The sequence below is a fragment of the Numenius arquata genome, chromosome 3 (assembly GCF_964106895.1).
Source record: "Numenius arquata chromosome 3, bNumArq3.hap1.1, whole genome shotgun sequence".
Lineage (NCBI taxonomy): Eukaryota > Metazoa > Chordata > Aves > Charadriiformes > Scolopacidae > Numenius > Numenius arquata.
The window spans coordinates 65,169,315-65,181,360 of NC_133578.1; the positions used below are offsets into that span (position 1 = coordinate 65,169,315).

General features: G+C 45.2%; 1 protein-coding gene across 2 annotated transcripts; it reads right to left on the minus strand.

The window, feature by feature from the left end:
- Positions 1 to 1,000: 1,000 nt before the first annotated feature.
- Positions 1,001 to 10,820, minus strand: C3H8orf76 (chromosome 3 C8orf76 homolog). Of its 2 annotated transcripts, none has more exons than XM_074144836.1 (6): positions 10,696 to 10,820; positions 10,499 to 10,594; positions 7,003 to 7,146; positions 5,690 to 6,207; positions 2,919 to 3,051; positions 1,001 to 1,753 (listed from the first exon to the last, which is right to left on the minus strand). In XM_074144836.1, the coding sequence occupies exons 1-6, from the start codon at positions 10,807 to 10,809 to the stop codon at positions 1,547 to 1,549; spliced, it is 1,212 nt and encodes a 403-aa protein (XP_074000937.1). In that variant the 5' UTR covers positions 10,810 to 10,820; the 3' UTR covers positions 1,001 to 1,546. The 2 variants fall into 2 exon arrangements, with proteins under 2 accessions (XP_074000937.1, XP_074000938.1); XM_074144837.1 differs by having other exon boundaries at positions 1,402 to 1,753; positions 5,690 to 6,141; positions 10,696 to 10,814.
- Between the last annotated feature and the right edge of the window lie 1,226 nt (positions 10,821 to 12,046).

The window sequence follows — 12,046 nt, forward strand, 5'->3', positions numbered from 1 at the left end:
TCTCTACTGAAAACTTATGACACCAGTTAGTTTTAAAAGCATCCCCAGCCCTTCAGGCGGCTTCACTGCCACCCGAATATCGTCTTCCACACACGCACACAAAAATTTCCACCTAGCAAAGCATACGCATGACTAAGCCAAATATTCTGTAATACTTTGTGAGTGCATTAATGCTTACCCAAGCGTACTTGCCAAGTCATCATCTTTCGTAATGAGCTGACCAGGATGCGGTTTAATCGCATTAAGTCACCAAACTATCAAAGATAATTTGACGTGGCTGAAGGCGATATTCCATTTTTCTGGAGAGGTTTCACAGTCAACTTAGCAGAGGGCTGTACCCGTACCGAGGGCTAGTGACACGTTCCCTAATCAGGATCTTAAAGTAGCAGATACAAAGTGTGTTCACATGTGGTGAATTACCATTCAATTCTGAGTTATTTAAAGTTTCAACACTCTTAAGTACTTCAGAAAGAAAACATCAGAAAACATGAAGAAAAGCCACAGCAAATTATGTCTAAGAGATTCTTGGTTTTTAAACTATATCCGTTAAAGAACATTTTTACAAAAAGCTACAAAGAATTTGATTCTCACAGTTTAAGAGAAGATGGGGGAAGAGCTCACCTCGTTGGCCTCAAATGTAAATTATTTCAAGCAAAAGAAACTACAGGATAATCTCTGCCTTTTCCTGTAGAAGCCCCAAGCACGTAGCATCGATGCTTCCGAAAGTGAAGCAAAGTGGTGTCATTATCGACTGAAAGCGCAACAGAAGGAGCTGTGTGATGCAGAAACAACACTGCCAGTTTTCACAGCAAAGAGCTTCCTCCTCGCAGGGTTTTACAAAGGATATGATCTGACTAAACACTCTTCAGTACATATAAACAACATTGACAGTTTTTCTCCTCCCTCGTCTAAGCACACTGAAGACAAGACTACAGCTACTTCTACACCTGCGAAAACCACTTAGCTTTGAAGAAAGAAAATCTCCTTCCGGTTCTATGTTAAAGTATTTACTATTTAGATTTATTTTCTAAAACATATGGAATTATTCTCATTGACAAATTCTCAGCATAAATATATTTAAGATTTCTAGCTATCCAGCTCTGAACAGGAAATCACTATCATGTCAATTAATCAAGAAATATTAAAAAAAATGAATTAAGAAAATGGCTGACTCCATGGCTCTAAATGCAACAACATAGAATTTGATACCAAGAAACTTTCAAACTGGACATCATAAAGGAAGTCCTCCATCCCACTGGCACTGTAGGCTCCAAAAAATCACAGGTGCTTCTATCACAACACCGTGAGGTTTATGATGGAAAGCTCTCTCTGAAAGCTTGATTTTATACTGGATTCCTTATTACTTTACATACAAACAAATAAGTGAACAAAGAAAATGATGAGATGTTAAGAATTTAAATGCAGAGATTTATATATATTCTTAAAAGATATACAATAAGAATTCTTAAAAAATATAATATGAAACTTTATTGCATATATAATTTCACAATCATTTGGAAATATGAGAATAAATACAACAAAACCTTTAAGTTACCGAAGGTGTGGGATATATATCTGAATAGAATTGACTGTCAAAGCGACATAAATCATCTTGGAGATTACCGAACCATTTGATTTCAAATTCCGTGGCTGATGCAGTTACCAATGATGACAGCGCTGAAGGGCCTATGCATTTTACTTCACCCTGAAATTCCTCTTTTAGTTTTTCTGGTATAAGATCCTGCCCCATAACCTGCAAACAGAGTAAGAAAGAAGATGGGAAACAAGAAAATAACTTGCAGAGAAAACAGCAAATATGACATTAATAACAGAGCTTTACAAGAAAAGCCTTGACACATGAACCACAGGCCATCCAGGAGAAGTTTCCAAGTCACGATCAAGCTGTCTGCCTGTTGCACTCTGCAGTAAGCTGGGAGAACTGAGAGCCCAAGCTTCACAGCTGCAAACCCCACCCGGCTTCTGGCTGCGCTCCTGCAGGGGGATTTTTACTCTCCAAGCAGCAGCGGAAATCTCAGCACCAGCTCTGCATTCAGTGCTCACCTTGCAACAGCACCAACACTCTGACCTCCTCCTGGGGGGTATCGGACGGAGGGAAGCAAGGAGAGAACTTTCTTTTCCCAACTTTTTCAAAACCTGAGATAGTCTGCGTGCTACTGCCCTCTTATGGATGAAATCCCGCTAGACTGCCTGCCAGCCCGGCAACGGCTTGGCTTTCACTAACTTAAAGCTTTAATACCGACAGCAAAGTTAGAATATCGCTGGCTTCCTTTCGTTCCTTAAGATAAAAGTCAGAAACTCTATAAATAGCACTAACAGTGTTTAATTTCTATGAATAAAGTAATTCAATGTTACTCTCCTCCTTTGTATTTCTTTAAAATGAAACTAAACAAAACTAAAACATCAAAACAGAATGAAGAAATAATGTAAAAGGATGTCTCTGGCTTTTTCTGAAAATACTTAATACTTTTTTTCTGGAAGTGCTTAATACTGCTGTGGCCACCAAAGTAATCTCCACTTCCATTTCATGCTTGTGATTCACGTTGTAGCATCTAAAATTCCTGAGATAAAATCTGCATGCCAAGAAACACACAGCGATGATATATCTGCAAATACAAGTCCTATGAGAAACTTAACAACCCTGAACCTTCCTGGAAGGATAATCTCAGCAGAACAGAGATACACCTGCATGACACAAGCCAGCAGTACTCAGGCATCACTGTCAGTTCCGGGTAACATACTACCAGGGCAACCCACCCCTGCTAATTTACCTTGCTTCCTGGCACAGTTAATTAGCTGAGGGGAGCGTCACACTTACAGGACTTTGTGCCTGAACTGGCTCAGGCGCCTCAACCAGCTGATGTCCACCTGAGAACTCGCACTGTGAAACATCCCCTTACCTTGGTCATCAGCAGCAAGGAGTTTTCATTGAAACCAAGTCGAGCCACTTTGTCATCAATTTCTTTCTGACTTTTTATGTTACTCTCTAGAGCAAAGGACGACTGTTGCAACTGGGTAAGCTGAAGTAAAAGCCTGAAATGAAAAAGGCAGTTAAAGAAAGGCACAGCTCGTGAAAGAGTAAGTCAGCAAACCTAAAACCAACCAAAATACAATACTTTAAAACACCTCTTCTTCCTGACTTTTGCCAACTGCAAAAAATGCAAAGAAATGAATACATCCCTATCGATCTACTACGGGTATGGTACACCCGTGCTGTGACGGAAGTACTGAGAATTACTTTCGAAAGAACAACACGCCAAGTACTTCTGGTTGCTCTGCACAAATGGTTTTCTCTCCATGTATTCATCACCCAATTCAGAAGTGAAGCTCAGGTGTGCAGCATTAACTGCAGTACGTCAGGTGTCCCACACCCCTATTAAGTCCTAACAGACAGCAACGTATTTTTGCCCATGGCAGCAATTATCTTTGTTACCTGAAAAGCTAGAAATTTGGGGGTTTTAGACAAATATCAAACATCCTCCCCACATAGGCCAACCCTGGCATATTTTCTAAAACCTTTCACCACAGTTTTCTGTTCAATGCAGTGCCCCAGAAGTCACCACCGTGATTCAACGAAGGTTAGAAGTTGTGCTGACAACGTGGCTTCATATCATGAGGGACCCCATCACCAACTGCTTGACCAGAGAGAGCCACGGCAGTTTCCAGAGTCCTCCTCACACAAGGACTGTAAAACATGTCAGCTGAGGAAATACCTAAGTATATTCAACCAAAGGACTGCTGGGACTTCACAGAATCACAAAATGATATGGGGTCGGAAGGGACCTCTGGAGATCATCTAGTCCAACCCCCTGGTGGGGTCCAAAGCAGGTCCACCCAGAGCAGGTTGCACAGGAACGTGTCCAGGCAGGGTTTGAATGTCTCCAGAGACGGAGACTCCACCACCTCTCTGGGCAGCTTCTTCCAGGGCTCTGCCACCCTCACAGTAAAGAAGTTCCTCCTCATGTTTAGGTGGAACTTCTTATGGTCCAGTTTGTGCCTGGTGCCCTTTGTCCTGTCCCTGGACTTAGCAGTATTGTTACCGAAACTGTTTAATTCAAGAGTTATACATAAAGAACAATTTATTTTTTAAATCACATTTAACGAAGTTAAATGAAGCAGGTGTTATAATAAAGGTGTGTATTTTTATGAAGAGAAGACTTAAGACGTTAGATGAAAGTTTTCATTTGAGCATTATAAACCTAAAAATTTACAAGGCTGAGCCAACAAACCCTTCTGAAATTCAGTAAAGTTTTGACAGGGAAATTCAAAGTAAAATTGAAAGTATTTTTAATTTGTAAAGTGTTTTTGTTTCCAAATTTGCATCAACATAATGTAAGAAAGAATTAAACCTCAATGAAAATGAAACAAAACCATTCTCCCAATTATTTTTTTTTGTGATCAAAACTAGAAGAGTCTATTATTCATGATGTTTTAACACAGAACCCTTTTTCCTACAAAAAGCAATACTAACATCTCTTTTCCAGGTGCACTTTACCCTGCACTATGTTTATGCAACATCCACATCTCACTTGAAATCCGACAGACCTGAAAATACTAGAAAACCTATTTAATGCCTAAGCCCTGGGGAAGGGAGAAGCTTGCCCGGACAAGTGTATCTCAAAATATAAACCACATAACACATTGTGAAACTCTGCAGCCTAGCAAGGAAATCCCACATCTTACAACTGTCTCAAAGCTGAACCATACACACTGACACAAGCGACACAAATTATTTGAATATAAATGTAGCTTTAATATTCAATATCAGTACTAAATCTAGTAACTTCTCCCAAGTACCAATTAAAGTCACCATCTCTTAATCTGAGTACAATTATAAGATACTATCTTTTTTTACATTTCTTAAATCTTGCTCTAATAGGGCAGTTATAATGTGTTCTCTGTAAATATTTGTGGAAGTTCCTAAAATGGCTTTAAATACATTCAGTGAGGAATACATTACTGAGAGGTAAGAGGGGGAAAAAAATACGAGGGGGAAAAAAATCTAAGGGGGAAAAAATTTTAACAAAACCAGTTCCTAATTATCTCTTTGAAAGATTATGTTTTGGGGATTTTTGTTGTGTGCAAGAGTTTTAGAAAGAGAGGGAAGAAAAGGAAAGAGCATTTTAATGCAGCCCTGTCAATCAGCTGTCACAGAGTTCATTTTTCAACCTCATCCATTATGCAGGATGGGGGTATTATTATAAAATACATTTTCACTCAAGCACGAGGCTTCAAGGAAATAAGGCAGGTGGCAGTTGCAGAAGGAAGACTGGCCAGCCTTCCCTTTGGGGCACTTCCTCTGCTGCAACCTTAATACCAAACCAGGAAATTGCCAAGCTCCAACAGGAACATTTGTTGAAGAACAAGCCCTTTTGTATTTAATTACTTAAAAAGATTCATATAATAAGGTCATTAAAAAATGCTTTATTTCTCAACAGTGCATGACACTGGTTTACTCTTTCCACTCAGATTTAGGCTGTTCACAGCTACCATGCCAGTGGATTTTGCTCTTTAGATCTGAAGGAATAGCAGGGTGCTTCTAAGTTAGTGTTGCCAACACTGAAACAGACATTTAAATTGAAAATGTAAACTGAAAATATTAAGAAAAATATGCTTTACATTGTTCTTGATTGGGAGAAGTTAGCATTATTCTAAGACTATGTTCAGTTACCTTGCTCTAATAAATGAGGCACAAGCCTTTATTCCAACTTTCTTCAACATGTTCTGCTCCCAGGACTCAGAGGCTGAGCTTTTGCCTTCGTTCATCCTTTCCGGTTCTTCCGAAGGGCAGAGGAATTCTTTTACAGCTTGGCCACTGCTACAAGTCACCGCGTTCTCCCTCTTTGTTTCTGTAGCAAGGCTGGGCTGAGGGCCTTCTTCCTGGCCATCTGATCTGTGAGGCTGCAAATTAATCTCTCTTCCATTTGATGTTTTGAAACTACTATCACTTACAGTAACCTCTTTGGACTGATTTACATTTGTTTCTGGAATGACTAGTGGAAACAAACTCTGTACAAGGCTCATATAAGCTTCAGCGAGTGACTTCCAGTACCACGGGTTGAAGGGATGTAAGCAGATCAGTTGCTGTAGACACGTGATCTTTTTTTCTACATCTTCCAGACCCTGGTAAATGGAAAACCGCAGGTTGAGAACCGTGGTTAAGTGATCTGTGTTAGTAGCGCCGTTTCTCTAGAAACAAAAAGATAATAGATTAAAAACAGGAGAAGAACAGAATCATCCTTCAGAGCCTAAGAAAATGTCTCCCTGAATAATGAAACACAAATATCACTAAAGGTAATTTTTAAATTGTGCAAAACTGTGCTCTTAATTTTAAATGATACAATGTGATACAGATCATGCACGACCAAGCTGACAGCACTCCCTCTCTCTGCCTTGTCCCAGTCTGAAAGGCGAGAAGGCCCCGAATGCTGTCATTTGTTTATTTGCCTTCAGAGTTTTATACAGCTGCCCTTCTTTGTAGCATAACCACCTTTTATATAAAAATTAACAGCAGCAGTAATATTCTACCGACTTCAGAGCCTCTGGACCTTTTCCTTTATGGGAAAAACTCAATTTGTGGTTAGATACTCTTCTTGGTGGCAGTTTGGCAGCGAGTATATGGAAATAAAAGGGAGTTTTGAACCGTCACTTTTATAGTGGAAAGATTTAAGCATTCATTTATCCCCTTTCTTATAATTCCTATTACATTACATTAATTCTGCCTGGCAGAGCATGATATTTAGTCCCTTCCAGGACTACCAGCCTCCCTGCGCAGGGAGCTCATTGTGGTACAGGGTGTTCTGATTTCTGAAGAGTGATTATATCTGCAGTGACAGTTACCCTCTGTTTACCAAATACTCTGAGCACTGAACATCCTGAAGGATTATACATATAAGGATTATTTTTCCAGAAAACGGTCCATATAAAAGAACTACTGGCAATATTTTCATATTAAAAGCCTAAAAGAAAGATTGGATTATTTACCATTTTTTCTGCAATATCCAAAGCCTCCTTGTGCCTTCCTAGGCGAGATAAACACCGAGCCTGGCCCTCTTGGACATCTCGTCTCATTGCAATGTTACTGGCCGGTAAGAGTAGTAAGCAGTTTGAGTATTCACACAGGGCTTTCTAGGAGTGTCGACAAAAAGAAAAGCCAAACAAAACAGTGAGAGATTTTCACTTAAAAGCAAGCCTGACAGCATGTTTTGTTTATGACTACAGTCATGAAGGGAATTCAGGAGCTGAAGTCCACATTTTCCTTTCTCTGGACTTAGGTACCACCTATGCCACTCCCCAGATGAGGGCCCGGGTACTACACAGCCAAGTCTACATGGGGATGAGCAACCACAGTCCTAACTGATGTTTAAGCCCTGGCAGGACTCACCACACATCTGTCTACCTCTCCCCCACCAGGCCTGATCCAGAAGGGATCATCTACTGACCTGGGCAATACGTGACACAAGGCATCTTTCCCCTAGCTGCCAACTCAGTGATCAGAGTGCTCATCCTAAACTTGGGGGACCTTGTTTCAAATTTGTGACACTCTCCATGGGAAGGTTTGAACCTGCAGGTACCTCACCTCACATGAATAATCAGCAGGTCGGAGAATATAACAAGGAAGGTGAATCTCCATCGTTTCTGTAGGATGGTTCCAATTTGCATGAAATAATTAAATATTAATTGGGCAAAGGAAAAAGACAAGAATGAGCAATACTTCTGTAGCTTAACGCTCAGGGCACTCACCAGGACTCCAATTAACATTTAAATACATTAAATTAAGTATTCAGTGAAGCTAAGACTGGAATCTTGGTTCCTCCCCCTTTGTGTAAGTGCTCAGACCAGACGACTAAATAGCAGTGCTAATTCTCCCATCTCTCAAAATGAATATTTAATTATTCCTTGCAAACTTGAACGGTTATAACAGAAAGAGCTTCCAGGCGATATACCCTAAGTACTTCCTAGCAAAATGGCTGAAATATTTTTCCCTGATGTTAATCTCACCATTCCTTCTCAAGCGAAAGAGGGGTCTCCCCTCTGCCCAGTGAGTGCAGCAGCCACTGGTGAAAACGGGTCAGAGGATGGTTGCAGGACCCTGTTATGTGACAAAGAGATATAACCTGGCAAGGACAAGGCATTACAAACCCCAAGCAGATTCTACAGTCATTTATATCCTAAAAATGGACTCATCTTAGATCACTGCTGTCCTTGGCACTTCCTATCAAGCGACCTAGGCTGACATAAAAACGTATTCATGACGAGTGAAGAGATTACTGCCCCTATTTACTTATTTCCAGCCCCCTTTCTAAGGTCAGTGCATTCAAGTCTGTAATTTTATGTGCAGTCTAGTTCTGGTTCTGTCACAGAGATCCAGGTTAGCAATAAGACTGAAGACTAGATATTTTTAACATGGATGACTGTGATAAAAAACGGTTAGGAAGCAACTGTCTGTTCCACTAGCAGATCTGAAGGGGTGTCATTCTCTCCTGAGAGGGCACCACAGCACACAGACAATCTGCTCTTCCTGAGGGTCAGCAGACACGTCTGACCACAGCCTGAGGCATCTTTCCTCTCAGCACACTTTTATGAATCCCTTCAGGGCGTCTCAGCTGAGACTGGAAAGCATCTGTCGGATATAGACAAGGCAACGGTAGTGCTGGAATAACATTAAAAAGCAGAAGTCAGTGCCAACTGAGGTACAAAAAGATCCACAAATCCAATGGGCAAGGCGAAAGGGATGGAGTCAGAAGTTGGCCTAACAGCTTTGAAATCAGGAGCCTATAATGCAAACCATAGCCTGCAACAAGAAGCTATTAGAGTTGAAACAAGGGTAGAAGTGGCTCATTTCAACCAGGGAAAAATGTAACAAAAGACTGGATCCTGCAACTAGGGCTATCGAGGCAGGAGAGCATCGATAATCAGGAACGCGGCTTGGGAAGTAGGCAGTGAGGACAGGGTCTAGGACTACAGCAGGCAGAACAGAAACAGGGAACATAAACGCACCCCAAAGGCACAACCAGCCATGCAGAGTGAGGAGAGGCAGCAGAGAGGCGGGACAATTAATGATGAGGCTCATAAGCCAACTGTCAGGAGCCTGACAACTACAGTCAGCCTTCACCTGACAGCGGGGGGAGCTCCAAGAAAGGCGAGCAGCAGCCAGGTGCTTGCCACCTATCTGACAGCCTTTGTGGGACATGGCATTATCCCCAGGAGCAGAGAAATCCACACACTTAACTCGGCTGACCATGACCTCCATGGCCACAAACACAAGCTCTGCTCACTACTGAACCACTCGGACAACACAAGAGGAAACAGCCTCAAGTTGTGCCAGGGGAGGTTTAGATTGGATATTAGGAAAAATTTCTTCACTGAAAGGGTTATCAACCATTGGAACAGGCTGCCCAGGGAAGTGGTGGAAATACCATCCCTGGAGATATTTAAAAGATGAGTAGACATGGTGCTTAGGGACATGGTTTAGAGGTGGTTTTGGCAGTGTTAAAATTGATGGTTGGATTCAATGATCTTAAAGGTCCTTTCCAACCCAGATGATTCTATGATTCTATGTGCAAGCCTGATCTGGATCAGCTCTGGGTGCAGAGCAGCATTTTTGGCCAGTTTACATTGACTTCACACTGACTCCTGGAAAGATGACATCTGGCTGGGGGAGGATGCCAGAACACGGGTACCCATTGTGGCCTGACGGCAGTGCAGCCAGCAGGATGGCTCTTCACCAGGTCACTGCGACTGCCTACAGGGCTGCTGTGCTTTAAGCACAAACAAGGATCCATCAAGCTGGACATAACTGCGCCAGACTCTAGCTATGGCTCAGCCAGGAGGCTTTTATATCAATCATACAATGGTTTAGGTTGGAAGGGACCTTAAAGATCATCTAGTTCCAAGCCCCTTGCCATGGGCAGGGGCACCTCCCACTAGAGCAGGTTGCTCAAAGCCCCATCCAGCCTGGTCTTGAACACTTCCAGGGATGGGGCATCCACAGCTTCTCTGGGCAACCTGTTCCAGTGTCTCACCACCCTCAGAGTGAAAAACTTCTTCCTGATATGTAATCTAAATCTCCCCTCTTCTACTTTGAACCCATTACCCCTCGTCCTGTCGCTACACTCCCTGATAAAGAGTCCCTCCCCATCTCTCCCGTAGGCCGCCTTCAGGTACTGGAAGCTGCTATAAAGTCTCCCCGGAGCCTTCTCTTCTCCAGGCTGAACAACCCCAACTCTCTCATCCTGTCCTCACAGGAGAGATGCTCCATCCCTCTGATCATCTTTGTGGCCCTCCTCTGGACCCTCTCCAACAGGGGTCCATGTCCTTCCTGCGCTGAGGGCTCCAGAGCTGGACGCAGCATACACATACACATACACAAACACAACACACTCACTCCGCGCACCGGGGACTATGGGATCACCCCCCTTTATATCCCCACAACTTCCACCGACCGGGCCCCCAGGCCCTGCGAGAGCCCTGGAAATACCTCAAACTCCCGCTGCCGGTAGGCCCAGTCCGCCCGGAACTTGCTGGCCGTTATCCCGCCGTCGCCTTCCCCGCTGTCCGCCCCGCCGCGGAACCACTACGGGCACAGCACAAACCCCTCAGGGAGGGCCGAGGCCGCCACCGCCCTACCCAGCCCGCCCCCTGGGCCGCCCCCGCCCGCAGCCCCCGTCTCCTCACGCCTGGCTCGCAGTGCTTGGCTCCGCCGGCCGGCCCGACTCCGCCGGCCGGACCCCGCTCCCGGCTGGGGGCGAACAGGGAGTCCTCGAACTGCCAGCCCAGCAGCGGCTCCATCCCGCCGCTCCGCCCAGACCGGCCCCCGCCGCGCCACGGCGGGAAGCGCGCCCCCTGCCGGGCCGCCGCTGCGGGAGGCCCAGCGAGCGGGGCGGCGCGGCGGAGGCGAGCCGCCGGGGGGCACCGAGTCGGGGGCGGCGCGGGCTAGAGGGGCCGCGGCGGGAGCGGCCGTCGGAGGCGGGGCGGTGTGAGGGACCGCGGCCCGCCGGGAGCTGTAGTCCCGACCGCCGCGGCCCGGGCCCGCCTCCCTCCAGACGGGTGCCTGAGGCGGGCGCCCACAGAAGGCCGGGCGTCCTCCCCGCCAGAACTCGGGCTGGAGGGAGATGGGAGCCGGGTGCGGCCTTCCGCCAAACGGGAACGGGGGCGGCGGCAGCCCGGGACGGCCTTGCCGAGGGCGAACCCCCTGAGCCGAGCGAGAGGAGGGGAAGGGCCCTGCGGCTCCTCGTTTGCCCGTCGTTCTCAGGAGGCGGGTGGCAGCAGGGCCGCCGCCCCCCCCCCCCCCCCGGCTCTGGCGAGGAGCTTGATCACAAGCCTCTGTAATGGAAATGTTGTAAGATCTTGTAACAAATAGTTGAACCAAAGCGTCCCGTGCTTTGATAAAGTAATTGCATAATTGTAGAGTTGTTCTGTTAGTGTTCTGGCCCGGTGCCCGCGTGGGGGTGGGAGCGTATTTCAGTAACTTTTCCATTTAAGTTCTGCCCCAAAGCAGAAGGGGAAACTTGTGAAATCTCAAGGCTTTCCGAGCCAGGATTTCCCAAAGCCCCCTACTCTGTGCCATGGGAAACGGGGACACAACAACGTGAAGCCCGATCCTAGAGCTTCTTCAAGAGGTTAAGGATTCTCAGGCACACCGTTGCTCATTAACAGCACCTACATGAAGTTGTAAGTACCCTTCCCTGCCTCATGATACCACCGTGCACAGTGTGCTGTGTTTTACATGCACTGCAGTGCTGTTTCACCGCTCCACCTTGCCAGTCCATCCATCCAGGAAGGTCCATTTTGTCCCACCTGATCACCATGTAGGTTTGGAGAAGGTGAGCTGAAAAGTTGTCCTTGTACCTCCATAACCTGCAAAATGGACTAATGAACCCGTCAGTACCAGAACAGCTTTTGAGGCCAAAACACTGCTCGTATGGATAATTTTAAAGGTTTCCTTCTAGTAGACATGTAAAATGCGGGTTCTGGGTTTGGGGTTTTTCTGTTCTTTCTAAGTGGGTATGTGCTCAAAATATCCTTC

Excerpts from the sequence above, each read along its gene's own strand:
- C3H8orf76 (XM_074144836.1), bottom strand. The coding sequence starts at position 10,809 with ATGGAGCCGCTGCTGGGCTGGCAGTTCGAGGACTCCCTGTTCGCCCCC. Across the intron at positions 3,052-5,689 it reads GCCTCATTTATTAGAGCAAG|GCTTTTACTTCAGCTTACCC; the intron begins GTAACTGAACAT and ends TTTTCATTTCAG. Across the intron at positions 1,754-2,918 it reads CCTTGCTGCTGATGACCAAG|GTTATGGGGCAGGATCTTAT; the intron begins GTAAGGGGATGT and ends CTCTGTTTGCAG.